Source organism: Camelus ferus, chromosome 13, assembly GCF_009834535.1.
Source record: "Camelus ferus isolate YT-003-E chromosome 13, BCGSAC_Cfer_1.0, whole genome shotgun sequence".
Lineage (NCBI taxonomy): Eukaryota > Metazoa > Chordata > Mammalia > Artiodactyla > Camelidae > Camelus > Camelus ferus.
In genome coordinates, this window is record NC_045708.1 from 2,103,715 (window position 1) to 2,117,092 (window position 13,378).

The 13,378-nt window shown below is 61.2% G+C and overlaps 1 protein-coding gene across 8 annotated transcripts in view; it reads left to right on the top strand.

Moving 5' to 3' along the window:
- The window catches only part of DFFB (DNA fragmentation factor subunit beta), a 39,386-nt gene that overhangs the window by 2,296 nt on the left and 23,712 nt on the right, over positions 1-13,378 (top strand). For 2 of the 8 annotated variants that reach the window (XM_032495033.1, XM_032495030.1), the window contains 4 exons: positions 1,658-1,846; positions 2,670-2,749; positions 3,728-3,898; positions 5,406-5,506. In XM_032495033.1, the coding sequence (XP_032350924.1) occupies positions 1,658-1,846; positions 2,670-2,749; positions 3,728-3,898; positions 5,406-5,506 (541 nt within the window). Of the gene's footprint in view, positions 1-99; positions 146-414; positions 572-1,657; positions 1,847-2,669; positions 2,750-3,727; positions 3,899-5,405; positions 5,507-10,867; positions 12,185-13,378 lie in introns of those variants that run through there. The other 6 variants (XM_032495031.1, XM_032495036.1, XM_032495032.1 and 3 more) reach the window with 6 other exon arrangements.

Consider the following 13,378-nt stretch of genomic DNA (forward strand, 5'->3'; position numbering starts at 1 on the left):
GAAGAGGGAAAGCCAGGAGCCTGGATGTCCAGTTGGTTGTTTGCTGTGTCTTTTTTCCTCTTTAAAAATGTCTTTTTGTTTTATTTCTGTTCACTTGAGGTGTCCTAGTAACTCCCGAGGGCAGAAGGGAGGCCTCTGGCACTGGGTGAGGCGGACCGGAGAGGGCGGCTGCTCTGCTGCGGGGCTTTCTCGGGGGAGGGCTGGCGGCTCCTGTCACGCTCGGTGTCTGGTCTACGTCGGTGTTTGCGGACACGCTGCCTTCGGGCGCACGTTGAGGCTGCCGCGCTGGAGCCGTGCTGTCAGAGGTGGGGGGGCCATGTTGGGTGACAAGTGCTTCTCCGGAGCCCTAGGCCAGTGGCAAGGTGTGTGCACTTCCCCCAGGAGTGCTGCCTGGCTCTCTGGCTTCCGTTTCAGGAGATGCTTCTGGTGCCCCGGGAAGGACACAGAGCTCTGAGGACTGGGACGGTCCTGCCTCCTCTGCCTAAAGGACAGAGAAGGTCTAAGAGCAGCGGAGGTGTGGCCTCGCCCCTCTGCTGGGACTCTACGGTCTTCAGGGAAGGTGACACGTCTGGTGTGTGCTCCAAGTTGCAAGCACCCTTCCTCTGTTGGACCTTGTCCTTCTAGAAAATTCCATCTCAGTAAAGTTGTTAAAAAAAAAAAAGAAAAGGAGCTGCACTTTGCTTTCCAGAAAGGCAGCCCTGTCTTGTTTGCACAGCTGGGGCAGGACGGCCTCCCCAGTTCTGGGCGCCTGGCTGGTTTTGTTTTAGCCCTTCTGGGGGGCGAGCGTCTGGGGGGCGAGCGGGCACCTTGACTTGTGTTTCCCTCCCGGCTAATCGTGCTGACCACCCTCTCGTGGGCTGGTTTACCCTCTGAATATCCTCTTTGGTCAAGTGCCTTTTGTCTGTTTTCTAAGTGGATTTTTTATCGGTCAGTTTTGAGAGGTTCCCCCTAATCTCCTCTGGATCCCAGTCTGCTACGGGGTCGGTGGTCTGCAGATATTTTCTCTTTCTCTGCGGTTTGTCTTTTCATTTTCTTAACAGGGTCTTTCACGGAGTAAAGGTTTTTCATTTTGTCCCTTTTTTGGTTTTCTTTCATGCCCATGCTTTTGGCGTTCAGTCTGAGAAGGTTTCCCTAAGCCCTAGGTCTCGGAGGTTTTCTCTGTCTTTCTGCTCCGATTGCTATGATCACGTGACTTTTCTTTGTCAGCCTGTGGAGAGTGGATGGCACTGGTTGGCTTTGGAGCACCGAGTGTCCCCGTGTCCCCGGTATGCCCGCTTCGCCTGACCCCGGTGCTCGCTCGGGGGCTCACCGCTCTCGGGCGCGTGCGGAAAGGCTCCAGGGACAGGAGGACAGGGCAGGGTGATCAGACATGAGGTCTCCAGGGGGACCCAGAGACAGCGGACTTAACTTGGAGGAGGGCGGCAACTCGCAACTCGCTTGTGTGGTTTCACTTTCCAGCTCGTGCCCTGTTCCCTCCCCACTTGTCCTCTCACCACCCCCGGCCTGGGCAGCCAGGCCCAAGGCCCGGAGCACCGGGCTGAGGGAGGTCAGGACAGGGCTGGGCGGGGGTGGGGGGGGCACACGGGCATCCCTGCGTCTCCCCGAGGTGGTGCTCCGAGGACTGGTGGCCTCTCCATTTGTTCCCCCTCGATGGCAGATGTGAGTGACATCAGCCGCTTCCTCAGCGTGTTCCAGAAGCCGCACGCAGGGCTCATCCAGGCCGCCCGGCAGCTGCTCTCCGACGAGCGGGCCCCGCTGCGGCAGAAGCTCCTGGCCGACCTCCTGCACACCGTCAGCGAGAACATCGCGGCCGAGACCAGGGACGAGGACCCGCCGTGGTTCGAAGGTGCGTGGAGGACTCGGGCCTGGAGGGAGCTGAAGGGGGCGGGGCGGGGGCTTCCTCAGAGCCGACCTGTGGGGAGACCGGGTCTATTTCAGCTCCGAATGCCAGGGGCTCCCTAAGTGTGGGGCCAGAGTCCGGGCAGCCCTGGGACTGGCCTTTTTGTTTTTATTTATTTTTCGGTTACGGTAACACCGGCATAACATCTTCATCGTTTCTAAGCATGTTGCTCACTGACATTAAATATATTTACATCGTTGTGTGACCATCCCCACCATCTGTTCTCAGAACTTTCTCATCTTCCTAACCTGAAACTCTGCCCCCGTTAAACACTCACTCCCCGCCTCGCCCCCAGCCCTCCCTGTCTTAGTGAATGAGACTCCTCCAGGGGCCCCGTGAGAGCGGGGCCACGCGGTGCTTACGTCTGTGCCCGGCCTCCTGCGCTCAGCACCGTGTCCTTGTGGTTCCTCCATGTGGTAGCGGGCGTCAGGATCTCCTTGCTTCTCAGGCTGAGTGATATTCCATTGCGTGGATGGACCACATCTTTATCCATTCACTTGGGCTGCTCCCACCTTTGGCTTGGCCTGCTGAGCCAGGTGGAGGCAGCCCTGAGAGACTGCAGCCCTCTTGGAGAAAGGGCCTGGAGGCGCCGCCGTGCTCCACGCAGGTGGACCACAGGTCCTTCCCAGACCAGCAAAATCCAGAGACAGCAAGCCCGTCCTGGTCAGGACGGCTCTAGATGGAGCAGAGCCGGCGGCCCTCACGCTCCGCCCCTCCTGGGAGAGCGAGCTGCCTGGTCTCCAGGCATCTCGTCTCTCTCCTCCGGCAGGCTTGGAGGCCCGGTTTCGGAACAAGTCTGGCTACCTGAGGTACAGCTGCGAGAGCCGGATCCGGAGCTACCTGAGAGAGGTGGGTCCCCGCTGAGGCCGGGTGTGCCGCCGGGCAGGTTTAGAAGCGGGCTCTGCTGTCGGGACTCTGTTCCCAGGGTGGGCGTGGACGTCGGAGGAGCACAGGGCGGTGCGGGTGCAGGTGTGGGTGCGGGTGCGGGTGCTGGCGGACGTGAGCCAGCAGGACCATGTGCCCAGCAAGCTCCCCACCTCGCGCTCCGCACAGCAGGTACTTGGCTCCCACCCCTCAGAGTTCCACCCCTGGGGTCACAGATTTTGTCTTCCTCCGCTTAGCCTGAGCTCTCCCTGTGGGCTGGGACCAGAACCCACCTGTGAGCTCTTCATCTGTCCAGCAGTTCAGTTTTGATGTGAACTCATCCCAAGTAACCTTCTTGTCCACCGTTAGCTCTGACAGACGCCACACGGAAGTAGGGGGCAGTCGCTCTCTGTTCCCGGCTCCCCTCTCCCGTGGCCACCCTCAGGCTCCTCCTGCTGCTGAGAATGCACCTCCTGCACTGGTGACCCGGCGGCGTCTCCAGCACGTCATTCACGACCCCTGCTGGGTGACCGCCCTCTGTCCTGTACTGGCCCATGTGCTGTCCAGCTGTCACTCCCGCTAGGCCAGGCGGTCTTCTCGCTTCTGCCCCAGTGCTCAGCACGAGCTCAGGTGCACCCCGAGGTGCGCGGCCTCACCTGCGCCTTGTGGGCAGGTGGGAGGTGATGCCCGCTTCCTCTCAGGTTTCTGGCCCCAAAGCAGCCAGGATGCCTAGAGCTTGAGTTTATCTGTGTACTTGTGACCAGAGCGCCATCTCTAGGGCCCAGAGAAACTCCCCAGGGTCAGACAGCCACTGTCGGTGTGAACTCAGACCCCCGCCCCCTGACCTCAGGGCTGTGCTGGGACCCACGGGGCAGGGGCTCTGAGGACTGTAGCGCTGAATGGACTGGGAGCTCCGCCCAGGACTTGTGGCCAGCGTTTGGCGATGTCCCTTGCTTCTTCCAGGTAACCTCCTGTGCCTCCTTGGTTGGTGGGGAGGCTCAGGAGGAGTACCAGCGGATCGTGGGCGCCATGTGCCGGAAGCTGCAGGAGGCGCGGTACCATGGCAGCTACTTCGACAGAGGGGCTAAGGCGGGCGGCCGGCTCTGCACGCCCGAAGGCTGGTTCTCCTGCCAGGTGAGTGGGGCGCCTTCCCTGGGGCTACCCTGGCAATGGCCTGGACAGGTGGGGTAGCCCTTGTGCGTCAGCTCAGCTGGCGGGCACCAAACGTTAGTGGTGGTGGAATCCCCCTGGGGGCTCTGGGAGGCTGCTGGGCCCCACCTGGAGCTCCTGTTCCAGCAGCTGGGGGTGGGGCCTGAGAACCTGCATTTCTAACGAGCTTCCCAGGTGATGTGGATGCAGGTGCAGGGCCCTGCCCTTGAGAACTTCTGCGGGGGCTGAGCAGGACACACTGGGCAGGAGCAGGGCCCTGCCCAGGTGTCAGAGAAGGGATGCATTTGTTTGGGTGGCTGAGAAGTGTTCTGCTCTCCTGGCTAAGCCTTCTGGACGAGAGAGCCCAGGGGCTGCACGGTTGAGGCTGGACGTGGCGTTTCGGGCCCTGGTAAAGCCTGGCGCCCTGCAGGGTGTCACCAGCCAGATGCAGCCTTCTGAGGGTTGGGCTTCCTCCAGGACAAAGCTGCGGGGGCATCACTGCGCCCTGGGGCTGGGCCACTGGCCCTCGGGGGAACAGGCAGAGGCCGACGCACCCCCCCTGCTTCCTTCCTGCTGCCCTCCCTGCTCTCCCATGTGTGCTGGGCCAGGCCTGGTCCAGCCTCCAGTGCCGCCGGCATCGGGGGCTTTGGTGAGGGCCTGGGCCGCGAGTTGTCCATGTTTATAAGGTTCCTTTCCAGTGCAGTCCCCTCCTGCCTCTGGTGGCCTTCCTAGCGTCACTGAGGTCATCCAGAGCAGGGCCCAGGGGCGGGTGTGGCCTCCCTCCCCCTGACAGGCTCCTCGTGCCCCTGCCTGGCTAGTCCTTCCCTGGGTGACGGGCCCTGACTGTCCCAGCACTGCTCCTTCCCGACTCACTTCACGTTACCCCGTGTGACCTCTCGCTCCCGGGACTGTGACCTGAGCCCCTCAGCATCAGGGGTACAAAGACCAGGCCTGCACCCCGACCCCGGCAGGCTCTCGGTCAGGGGCCTGTAGGCAAGTCGGCTAGGGGGCTTCGTGCAGGGGGTGCTGTGAGGGAGGGCGGGCCAGTCTTCTGGGTGGGGTGGAGCTGGGGGCTTCAGGGAAGAGGTGACGCTTTAGAGCGCCCCTGCCGTCCAGGGTCTGTGTGGGGTCACGAACGTGCCAGGAGCCCGTGGAGGAGACAGGGAGGGAGCAGGTCATTCCCAGCCCTCGCTGGCCGCGGGCCTCCATTTCCCACAGGGTGTGTGTGGTGGTGGCTTGGGGAGGCTGCAGGTGAGGGAGGCGTGCAGTGAGGAGGCTGGCGTCCCTGACAGTGGGAGGACCGACTTGTCCCCACTGCAGAGTCTCACACTGGGGTGACGAGGGGACAGGGGTGCCGTTCCATGGCAGATTCCTACTTGCCTGAACACAGACTGTTTCTCGGGCCTGAGCCCTGACTAGGCGCCCCGTCGTGGGGGAGAGTGTGGGAGATGCTGCCCTGCCCCGTGGACATGACCTTCCTCTTTCGGCCCAGGGCCCCTTTGACGTGGACGACTGTGCCTCCAGACACTCCATCAACCCCTACAGCAACAGGGAGAGCCGGGTCCTCTTCAGCACCTGGAACCTGGACCACATGTGAGTGTGCGGTGCACCGGCCGCCAGTGCGCGGGCCCCGTGCCCCGGCACCTCGTGTCCCCTGCGCCCAGCTCTCGGGCGGCGGACTGCCCGGTGTCGGGGGCGTGCGGCGTGGAAGGGGCTGCGGGCGCCTGCCGTGCTTCCAGGCCTAGCCCGTGTGGGGCGTCCCTCAGCGCGGCGGGCTCTGACCCCCCCCCCCACCCCTGTGGGACCCTGAGCGCCCCTCCCACCGCCAGCTCCCGTCCGTGGTGAGGTGTGGGGCGTTTCCTGCTTCACACAGGGTGAGCAGGTCTGGGCTGTGAGCGTGTCCTCGCTCATTCCGGAAAACGGGCGGAAGTGGAGGTGTTGTTGTAACTGAGACGCTCTCCTCGCACACGCAGCTGAGCCTTGAGCAGCGGGGGTTTGGAGTGCGCGGGTCGCTGCCACGCGGCTTCTGCAGCAGTGCGTGGTAGGTGGAGGGCTGCACGGTGCGTGTTGGTCAAATCCGTGGATGTGGAAGCACAGATACAGAGGAACCGCGATGGGGGAGCCCTGTGCACAGAGATCCGCCTCTAGAATTACTCACGGACCTCTGCCTGCGCGGGTGCTGGCTCCCAACCTGCCCCCTCTGCCCTCGCGAGCGTCGCCGGGTTGCTCTCGAGCGGCCCCGGCCACGCGCTCGCTGGCTGTGTGAGCGCACGCGCCCTGCGCTTTGTCGCCGCTTGGTTTCGACATGCGTCTCTGCATTGTCCCTGTGATGGCGAGAAACAGATTCTCCGGTCCGGTGGCCTGACGGAGGCTGAGTGTCTCCTTGCGTGTTTGTGTTCTGTGAAGAGGCTGTTGCTTCCTTTGCTCCTTTTTTATAGGGCTTCGGTCTTACTAACTTGTAGGACTGCTTTACACGTCCTGGATGCTAGTTCTTTGGCGGCTTTTTGTGATACAGGTATTTTTTCCACTGTTCAGGCTTGTCTCTCAGTTCTGTGCTGATTCTGATCACGCCAGGTTTGAATTCCAGCGCGCTGAGATGTGTCTCCTCCTTTCTGTGTGGTAGTGCGTCCGGAGCCATCCTGCCCTCAGTGGGGTCCCGGGGGCTTCGCGGCGCCCCCTCCGGCCGCGGGCTGTGACCAGCCCTCCTGCCAGGACCACTTTCCTCCCTCCAGGACCGCCTCTGCCTCCTCCTTCACTTTGTTCATTTTGCTTTTACTTTTCATCCCTTCTGTCCACTGTTTCAGGCCTCTTCTTGCTGCTTCTTGAATTTGCACCTCTTTCGTGGTCTAACGTGTTCATTCCAGGTCTGCTTCTAGCTGCTTCCCGCGAGTGCGGTCATTTTATTGTTTAGGCCTAAGGAGTCTGTCATTTCCATCGTGATGAGCCGGTTAGAAGCGGGCTGAGCGTCTGAGCACACGTGCGTTTGCTTTCAGTGGCCCCGTGGCCCCGATTTCCGCTCCTGGTGGCCTGCTCCCTTTCGTGACCCTTCACACCTCGTCTTAGCCTGGAGGTGGCGGCCTGGCGCGTGCACGGGGCTGGGCCCCCGCGGCTGGGCGGAAGCTGGTCTGGTGGCTCTCAGCCCCTTTCCTGTGACCTCGGTGTGTCAGGGCGTTTGGACTGAGTGTCCTGTGGGTCGTGTCAGCTTTTGTTCTCTCAGGGCCTGGGAGGGTCCGGCATGAGCTGGAGCCCCTGGCTGCGTTGGGGCCGCCGCCCGCCCCACGAGGTCGGGAATTGACAGGCTGGTGGCGGCCCTCCCGGTGTTGGGACAGCGTCTGGCCACCAGGCCGCTCAGTCGGTATTTGTTGAGTAAATAGTCAGTGTATCTGGACTTATTTTAAGCACTGTATTCTGTTCTTTTTTTTTAATTAATTTTATTTCATTATTTTTAACGGAGGGACCGGGGACTGAACCCAGGACCTGGTGCGTGCCAAGTGCTCGCTCCACCACCGAGCTGCACCCTCCCCCTTAACCACTGTCTGCCCGGTTTCCTGGTCACCGTCCTGCTCCCTTCTGGCCTCCTTGGTGCTCTCTGTGGGTTTAGCCGCATTTTCTTTCCCCCCGAGCCCATCACCCCACCTTCCTTTGTTCTGGAATTCGATGTTTGCTGTGTCCTTTGGAGGGGCCCTGGAGAGCCAGGCACATCGGGGGCAGAATCGCGTCCTCCTCGCCCCCAGGCCCCCTGGGGTCGTGCTAACATCACACCCCGCTGCCCGTGAGCGCTGCGCAGAGTGCGGGCTTGCCTGGCGGTCACGGTTTCCGTGTTTGCACGGCGCTCAGGTCCACTCCCTGTTGACGCCGAGTGTCCTGAGGGCTTCCTTCACAAGGGTCTGGGGGCTGGCGCCGCTCAGTCTTAGAGAGGCCCCGAGTGCTGGCTGAGGTGACATGAGTTTTGGGCTGGCAGCCACCCGGCCAGCAGGTCTTTGAAGCCCAGACACCGCCGTCTTGTGGCATCTGTTCCTGACAAGGCTGCTGTCATGATGTCCCCTTCCTGCCTTTTCTGTGGCCGTGTTAGATTTTTCTCTTTCTTTCTGAAAATGACATGCATCTAGCTTAGATCTTTAGTTCAGATCCTGAGTGAGACTTGTCTCCTTTGTTCTGGAGACGATTTTCTCAAGTTTGGGCGACCAGGTCAGCGTCGGGCAGGGCTGCCCTGACTCTCCGGCCACACTTGGCACCTGCTCCGTGCGCAGCACCTGCTTCTGCGTGTTCCCAGCTCTGCGCCTCGTCCCAGGCCTTCCTGCCGTGGACCGAGCTGTGTCCTCTGCATTCATCTGCCGAAACCCTTCTCCCAGGCGACTGTGCTGGGGACAGGACCTTCCGGAGGTGGCCAAGGCTACATGAGGCCCTGACCTGATGAGGCTGTGGTCTTACTGGGGGAGCGGAGTCTCTCTGCCGCGTGAGGACACGGCGAGGACGCAGCCGTCTGCTGGCTAGGAGGGGATCTCACCAGGGCCCGGCCGCGTGGGCACCCTGCCCGCCGACTCCAGCCCCCAGAGCTGAGAGGGTGCGAGTTCCCGTTGTTTAACCTGCCCGCCCGTGCTGCCTCGTCTGCCTCGTCTGCCTCGTCTGCCTCAGAGCCGACTGATGCTCGTCCCATACATTGAGCGCCCGAATGCCCGCAGCAGCTCAGGCCCTAGTCAGCCCCCCCAGCACACACTCCCTTTCTAGAAGTGCTTGGGGTCATTTAAAAAACAAAGCAAGCCTTTTCATACCAGTCTGCTTTCATTATTTTTATTTCTTTTAAACCATTATGATCATTTATTTCAAGCATGTTTATTTTATGGTTGTGTAGTAAAGAACTTAACTGTGCCCAAAGACAGGTCTGGCCTTTGCCCCCGACCCTGGAGGTCAGCTCTGAGCCCTCGGAGTGTCCTGTCTGCTAGGGGCTTCGTTTGCCTGGGCGGCCGGGGTCACTGGACAGTCTAACAGTGTGAAGAGGGTAGGGGCTTTGGGTCACATGATTTCAGCTCGTCCTGGGCGGGGGCACTGGGGGTGAGGTCAGCTGTGTGGGTGGGAAACTCTGCTCACGTGACAGAGCCCCAGTAAAGACTCTGGACCTCGGGGCTCGGGGAGCGTCCCTGTCTGCTGACTCGTGTGTGTGTTGTCACCAGCACTGCCGGGAGCAGTGTCCCTGCCTCCCTGGGGCTTCCTGGACTCTGCCCTGTGCATCCCTAATCTCGGGTGATTTTAATTTGCATCCTTTTGTGGTCATAGACTGTAACTGTAAGTGTGACGGCCCTCAGGGGCGTCTGAGTCCTATCAGTGCACCAGCGAGCCCGCGGGCGGTCTCGGGCCCTGAGCGCTGCGGTCAGCGGCAGAGGGGGGTCTGTGTGAACCCCACTAGCTCGGGGGCCCAGGGCACTGCCGTCGGCTGCGTCCTCTTGCCTGTTGCAGTGGGTCGCGTTCCACGCGGTTTGTGTGTCTGGATGGTGAGCTTGTCCTCGGTGGGCGCTGTTTCCTGTGGGCAGCCTTCTTGAGCTGGCTGTCCCCGTGCCCCTCCGAGTGGCTCTGCGTTAGTTCCCACAGATGCCCGGCTTCCAGTGGTTCTCCAACAGCCACGGGTGGTTCTTGCCCGTGGTTCCCATTCTGCTGGGCAGCGTGACGTTGGACGTGTGCCCGCGTAAGAGGTTCTGCGGGTCCTGGTTTTCTGCGATGCTGGAGGACAGTTACGCGAAGGGGGCCCCTGCCCGGCACCTCCCGGTGTCTTTTCCTTGTGCCCCCAGCCCTCCCCCTGCATCCGGCTTGGCCACGTGACTCCAGCAGACAGGAAGCCGGGAGGCCTGGTCCCTGCCTGCACGTGGGGTGTGGCCCTCTGCGCGCCACCGTCGCCACGCCAGGGCCCTGACCCCCTTGGGGTGAAGGGCCGGCTCCCCCTGCCAACGCCCCAGCAGAGCTCAGCCACGTGAGTGGGCCGGGCCAACCCGCGGCAACCACTGCGTTTTAGGGGGCTGGTTGTGGACATGGTGGCTTTTCCTTCCTCCTCCCCAAGCCCAGGACACCCCTCAGCCTCTCTGTTCCTCCTTTAACGGCTGGAGCGGGGGTCTCGCGCCCTTCTCTCCTGGCTCTGCCGAGATGGGAGACCCTGGTGAGCTGCTGGGGTGCAGCCCCGCCCTGTGCTCCCACGTTGATTCTGTGTCTGGCGGTGGGTGGGGGGGGCTCTTCTTTTTTTCCATCTCAGATATTTACTCATTTCTAGTTCGGCATTTCTCTGCGATGTGGGGGCAGCGATCTACGTGCCAGTCTGATCCCCGTGCTGCCCCAGCTCCCCTCACCGTGGCGTGTCCGAGTCCATCCCGTCAGGGTGCCACCTTTGACTCTTGTTCCTGGGAGGTCTTTTGAGTTGTTGTTTGTAAGTGAAGCAGGCTTACACAGGCGGTGTCGTACCTGCTTCACTTGTCATAAAAGTACCAGGTGAGGCTTGGAAAGACAAAGTCGGACCCTTAGCCGTCGTCGTCTCCGGGGAGGGGAGGCAGGAGTGAGATGGAAGGCTGTAGTCAGAGGTGACTTCAGCTTTACTTGTAAGTTTGCATTTAAAACATGTTCGTATATTGTTGTGTGATCTTTTGGTATCTCCGCACATAGATAAGCGTGGAACCAAGGAAGCCAAATAGTTGTTGATAAATATGATGATTTTTGTTTCTGTGTGCTTCTCAGTATCTTAAAAACTATGCAACCGTCTACTTTTCCAACGTGAGACGGGCCGGGGGGCCTGCATGGGGCTCTGCCAGGCCAGCTGGGCTGGCGGGTGCGGCTGTGTGCAGGGATGGCGTTTCCACCAGCTTGTGCGGGAGTGTCCCCCTGTGCTCGTCTGGTGACAGCTGGCTGGTCCTGCTCTGGCTGGGATGGTCCCCGAGCGGTCCCTCTTAACCCTTCCCCACCTGCCTTTCCTGGAAGCGGCCAAAGCCTGTTTGTGTCTCCGTGAGCACGCTGCACAGAAACCACATCTAACCATCTCCGAGGTTAGCAGAGAACCAGCCTGACGTCTCTGGCCGTCCCCGCAGAATAGAGAAGAGGCGCACGGTGGTGCCCACGCTGGCCGCGGCCGTCCGCGGCGCGCAGGGCCGCGAGGTGGACTGGGAGTACTTCTACGGCCTGCTCTTCACCTCCGAGAACCTCAAGTTGGTGCACATCGCCTGCCACAAGAAGACCACCCACCACCGCCGCTGCGACCCCAGCAGGCTCTACCGAGCCCGGGCGGCGCCGAGGAGGAAGCGGCCGGCCCGCAAGCGCCCGTGACACAGACTTGTCAGCGGTGCCAGCCGCCACTCCTGGGAAGAGCTTGCCGAGCTCGCCCTGCAGACCCTGGCTTTCCGCGCATTTCTGAAGCTGCTTCCCGACCTCTGCGAGCCCAGCTGCCAAGGACGAGTCTGGGCGCTCCCGGGAGGCGCGGGGTCGGGCGCGGCCCGCTCCCGCCTCCCCAGTCGGTGCCCCTGCCTGCCTGGCCCCTCGGGCTCAGGGAACCTGCTGTTTGGGCTTCAGCTCCACTGTGTCTCTGCTCTCAGGGAAACGATGCTCCATCCTCTGACTCTTCGAAGTGCTGGGGAGAGTTGTAGGGGGGCCGCCGGACCAAAGGCAGCTGTGTCTCTGTGGGTCAGAGACGGTCAGACACTATTTCATGTTCGGCCTTACACGGCTGCGTCCTGCAGAACCGCGCGGCAGCTTCAGGCGTTTACGTGAGAAACGGGAAGCTGGCTGTCAGGTGGCATGAGGCCGTGCCCAGTGTGACACCAGTGTCTGTCACTCCACATGCTGGTCGTGCGAAGCCCGTCACAAATGGACGCACCGCCTGTGCACAGCAGGGTTCCCGGGGGGCGGGGGGGCGCGACTGGCTCAGGAAGGACTAGTGTTCTAAGGCACACGTTTTATAGTACTTGAAGTTTTTGAAACGAGCATTTATTTCATGTTTTTAAAACTTACTTTTTTAAAGTTACGTTTTGTAGTATTTTAATTTTTACACTTACTGTAAAATCACAAAAAGCAATAAAGATTTTTAAAAAATAGACATGTCTGAAAAGTTTGCACCCATGGGGAATGACGAAGTTAAGAAGGAAAAGAAGGGGTCTGTGGCTTTTAAAAATGTGACCCAAACTGTTCTGTTAAATCTTCACTGAAATACGGACACACTTTAGAAGGTGCCAGTTCTGTGCAGAATTTGAGAAGTCCTGCCTCAGGTCCCTTCTGTGTGACAGGGATGTGAACCCAACCCCACAGCCTTCAGGGAACGGCTGGCCCCTCTCTGTGGCCGATGCGCCTCTGACAGCTTCCTTGCAGTTCTGAGGGCAACTCAGCAGGGCTGGTACCAGGACCCTCCCCACCTCCACGTGGGGCTCCTGCCCAGCCCTCAGGGCCCCTCGGGAGCTGATCTGTTAGGACTCTGGCCGCCCCTCCAGCGCCATTGGCTCCTGCACTGCGTCCCTCCCCACCCTTCTCACCTGTGGTGGGTGCGAGGCCCCGAGCTTGGGTGCTGGGGATCATTATGGATGGGGGGGGGCACCAGTCAGGAGTCGCATCACCCAAACCCTCAGACCCCCAGGGGAGAGCAGGCAGCCGAACCCCTCTGCAAAATAGGGGTTTATGGTCTGGTCTGTCCATTTTCAACAGCAGGGAAGAAGAATCTAGGCGCTGGGAGGGGAGGGTCTGGGACTTCCGTGGGTGTGGGATGGAGGAGGGGTCCTCCACTGCTGGGAGGCCCCGGTGCCCGGAATGGGCTTCCTAGGAGCAGCCGGTGGGTGACCTTCCGAGGCCTCCATGTGCTGCGTGCTGGGCTCGCTCAGCCCACGAGGCTGTGGTGGTCAGCGCTCCTGTAGTCTTGGCCTTGTGGGTCAGAAGGAAGGCAGCCTGCGGTCAGCCCCTACTGGGAGCAAGGCGCAGAAAAGGATGTGATGGGGAGGGTGGGCAGAGGCCCCTCCAGCGGACAGTGGCCCGAGGAGGGAGCCAGGGGCCAGATGAGGCGCCGTGGTCCGGAGAGGCCACTGTGGCTGAGGGTGTGGTGAGCAAGAGGATGGGCTGGGTTGAGGGGGACCCAGACCCTGCTGCCAGCTGAGGCCAGGGAAGAGGTGGGTTTCAATCCCAAACACTCTGGGAAGACTTTGAAGAGATTTAGGGAGGGGCTGACCAACACTTAACCTGCCCACTGCAAAGAAAGCCTGTCTTCACACTGCCCAGACCCCTGGGGACCTCTGCGTCTTGGACACCTGTAGGGAGATGTCTGCCTGCCCGGGGCCCTGGGCTTTGAGCAGCAGTGACCTGGGCGGGGAGCCGGCTGACACCCGAGGAAGCAGGAAGGCAGGCCCGCCGCGCGCTGAGTCAGGAACACGCAGGCCCTCCCCGGGGCTAACTCTTGGCAGCCTGGGCCGGCTGGGAGGCCCTTCTCCCCCCGTGCTGCGGGCAGCCAGCAGCGGGCGG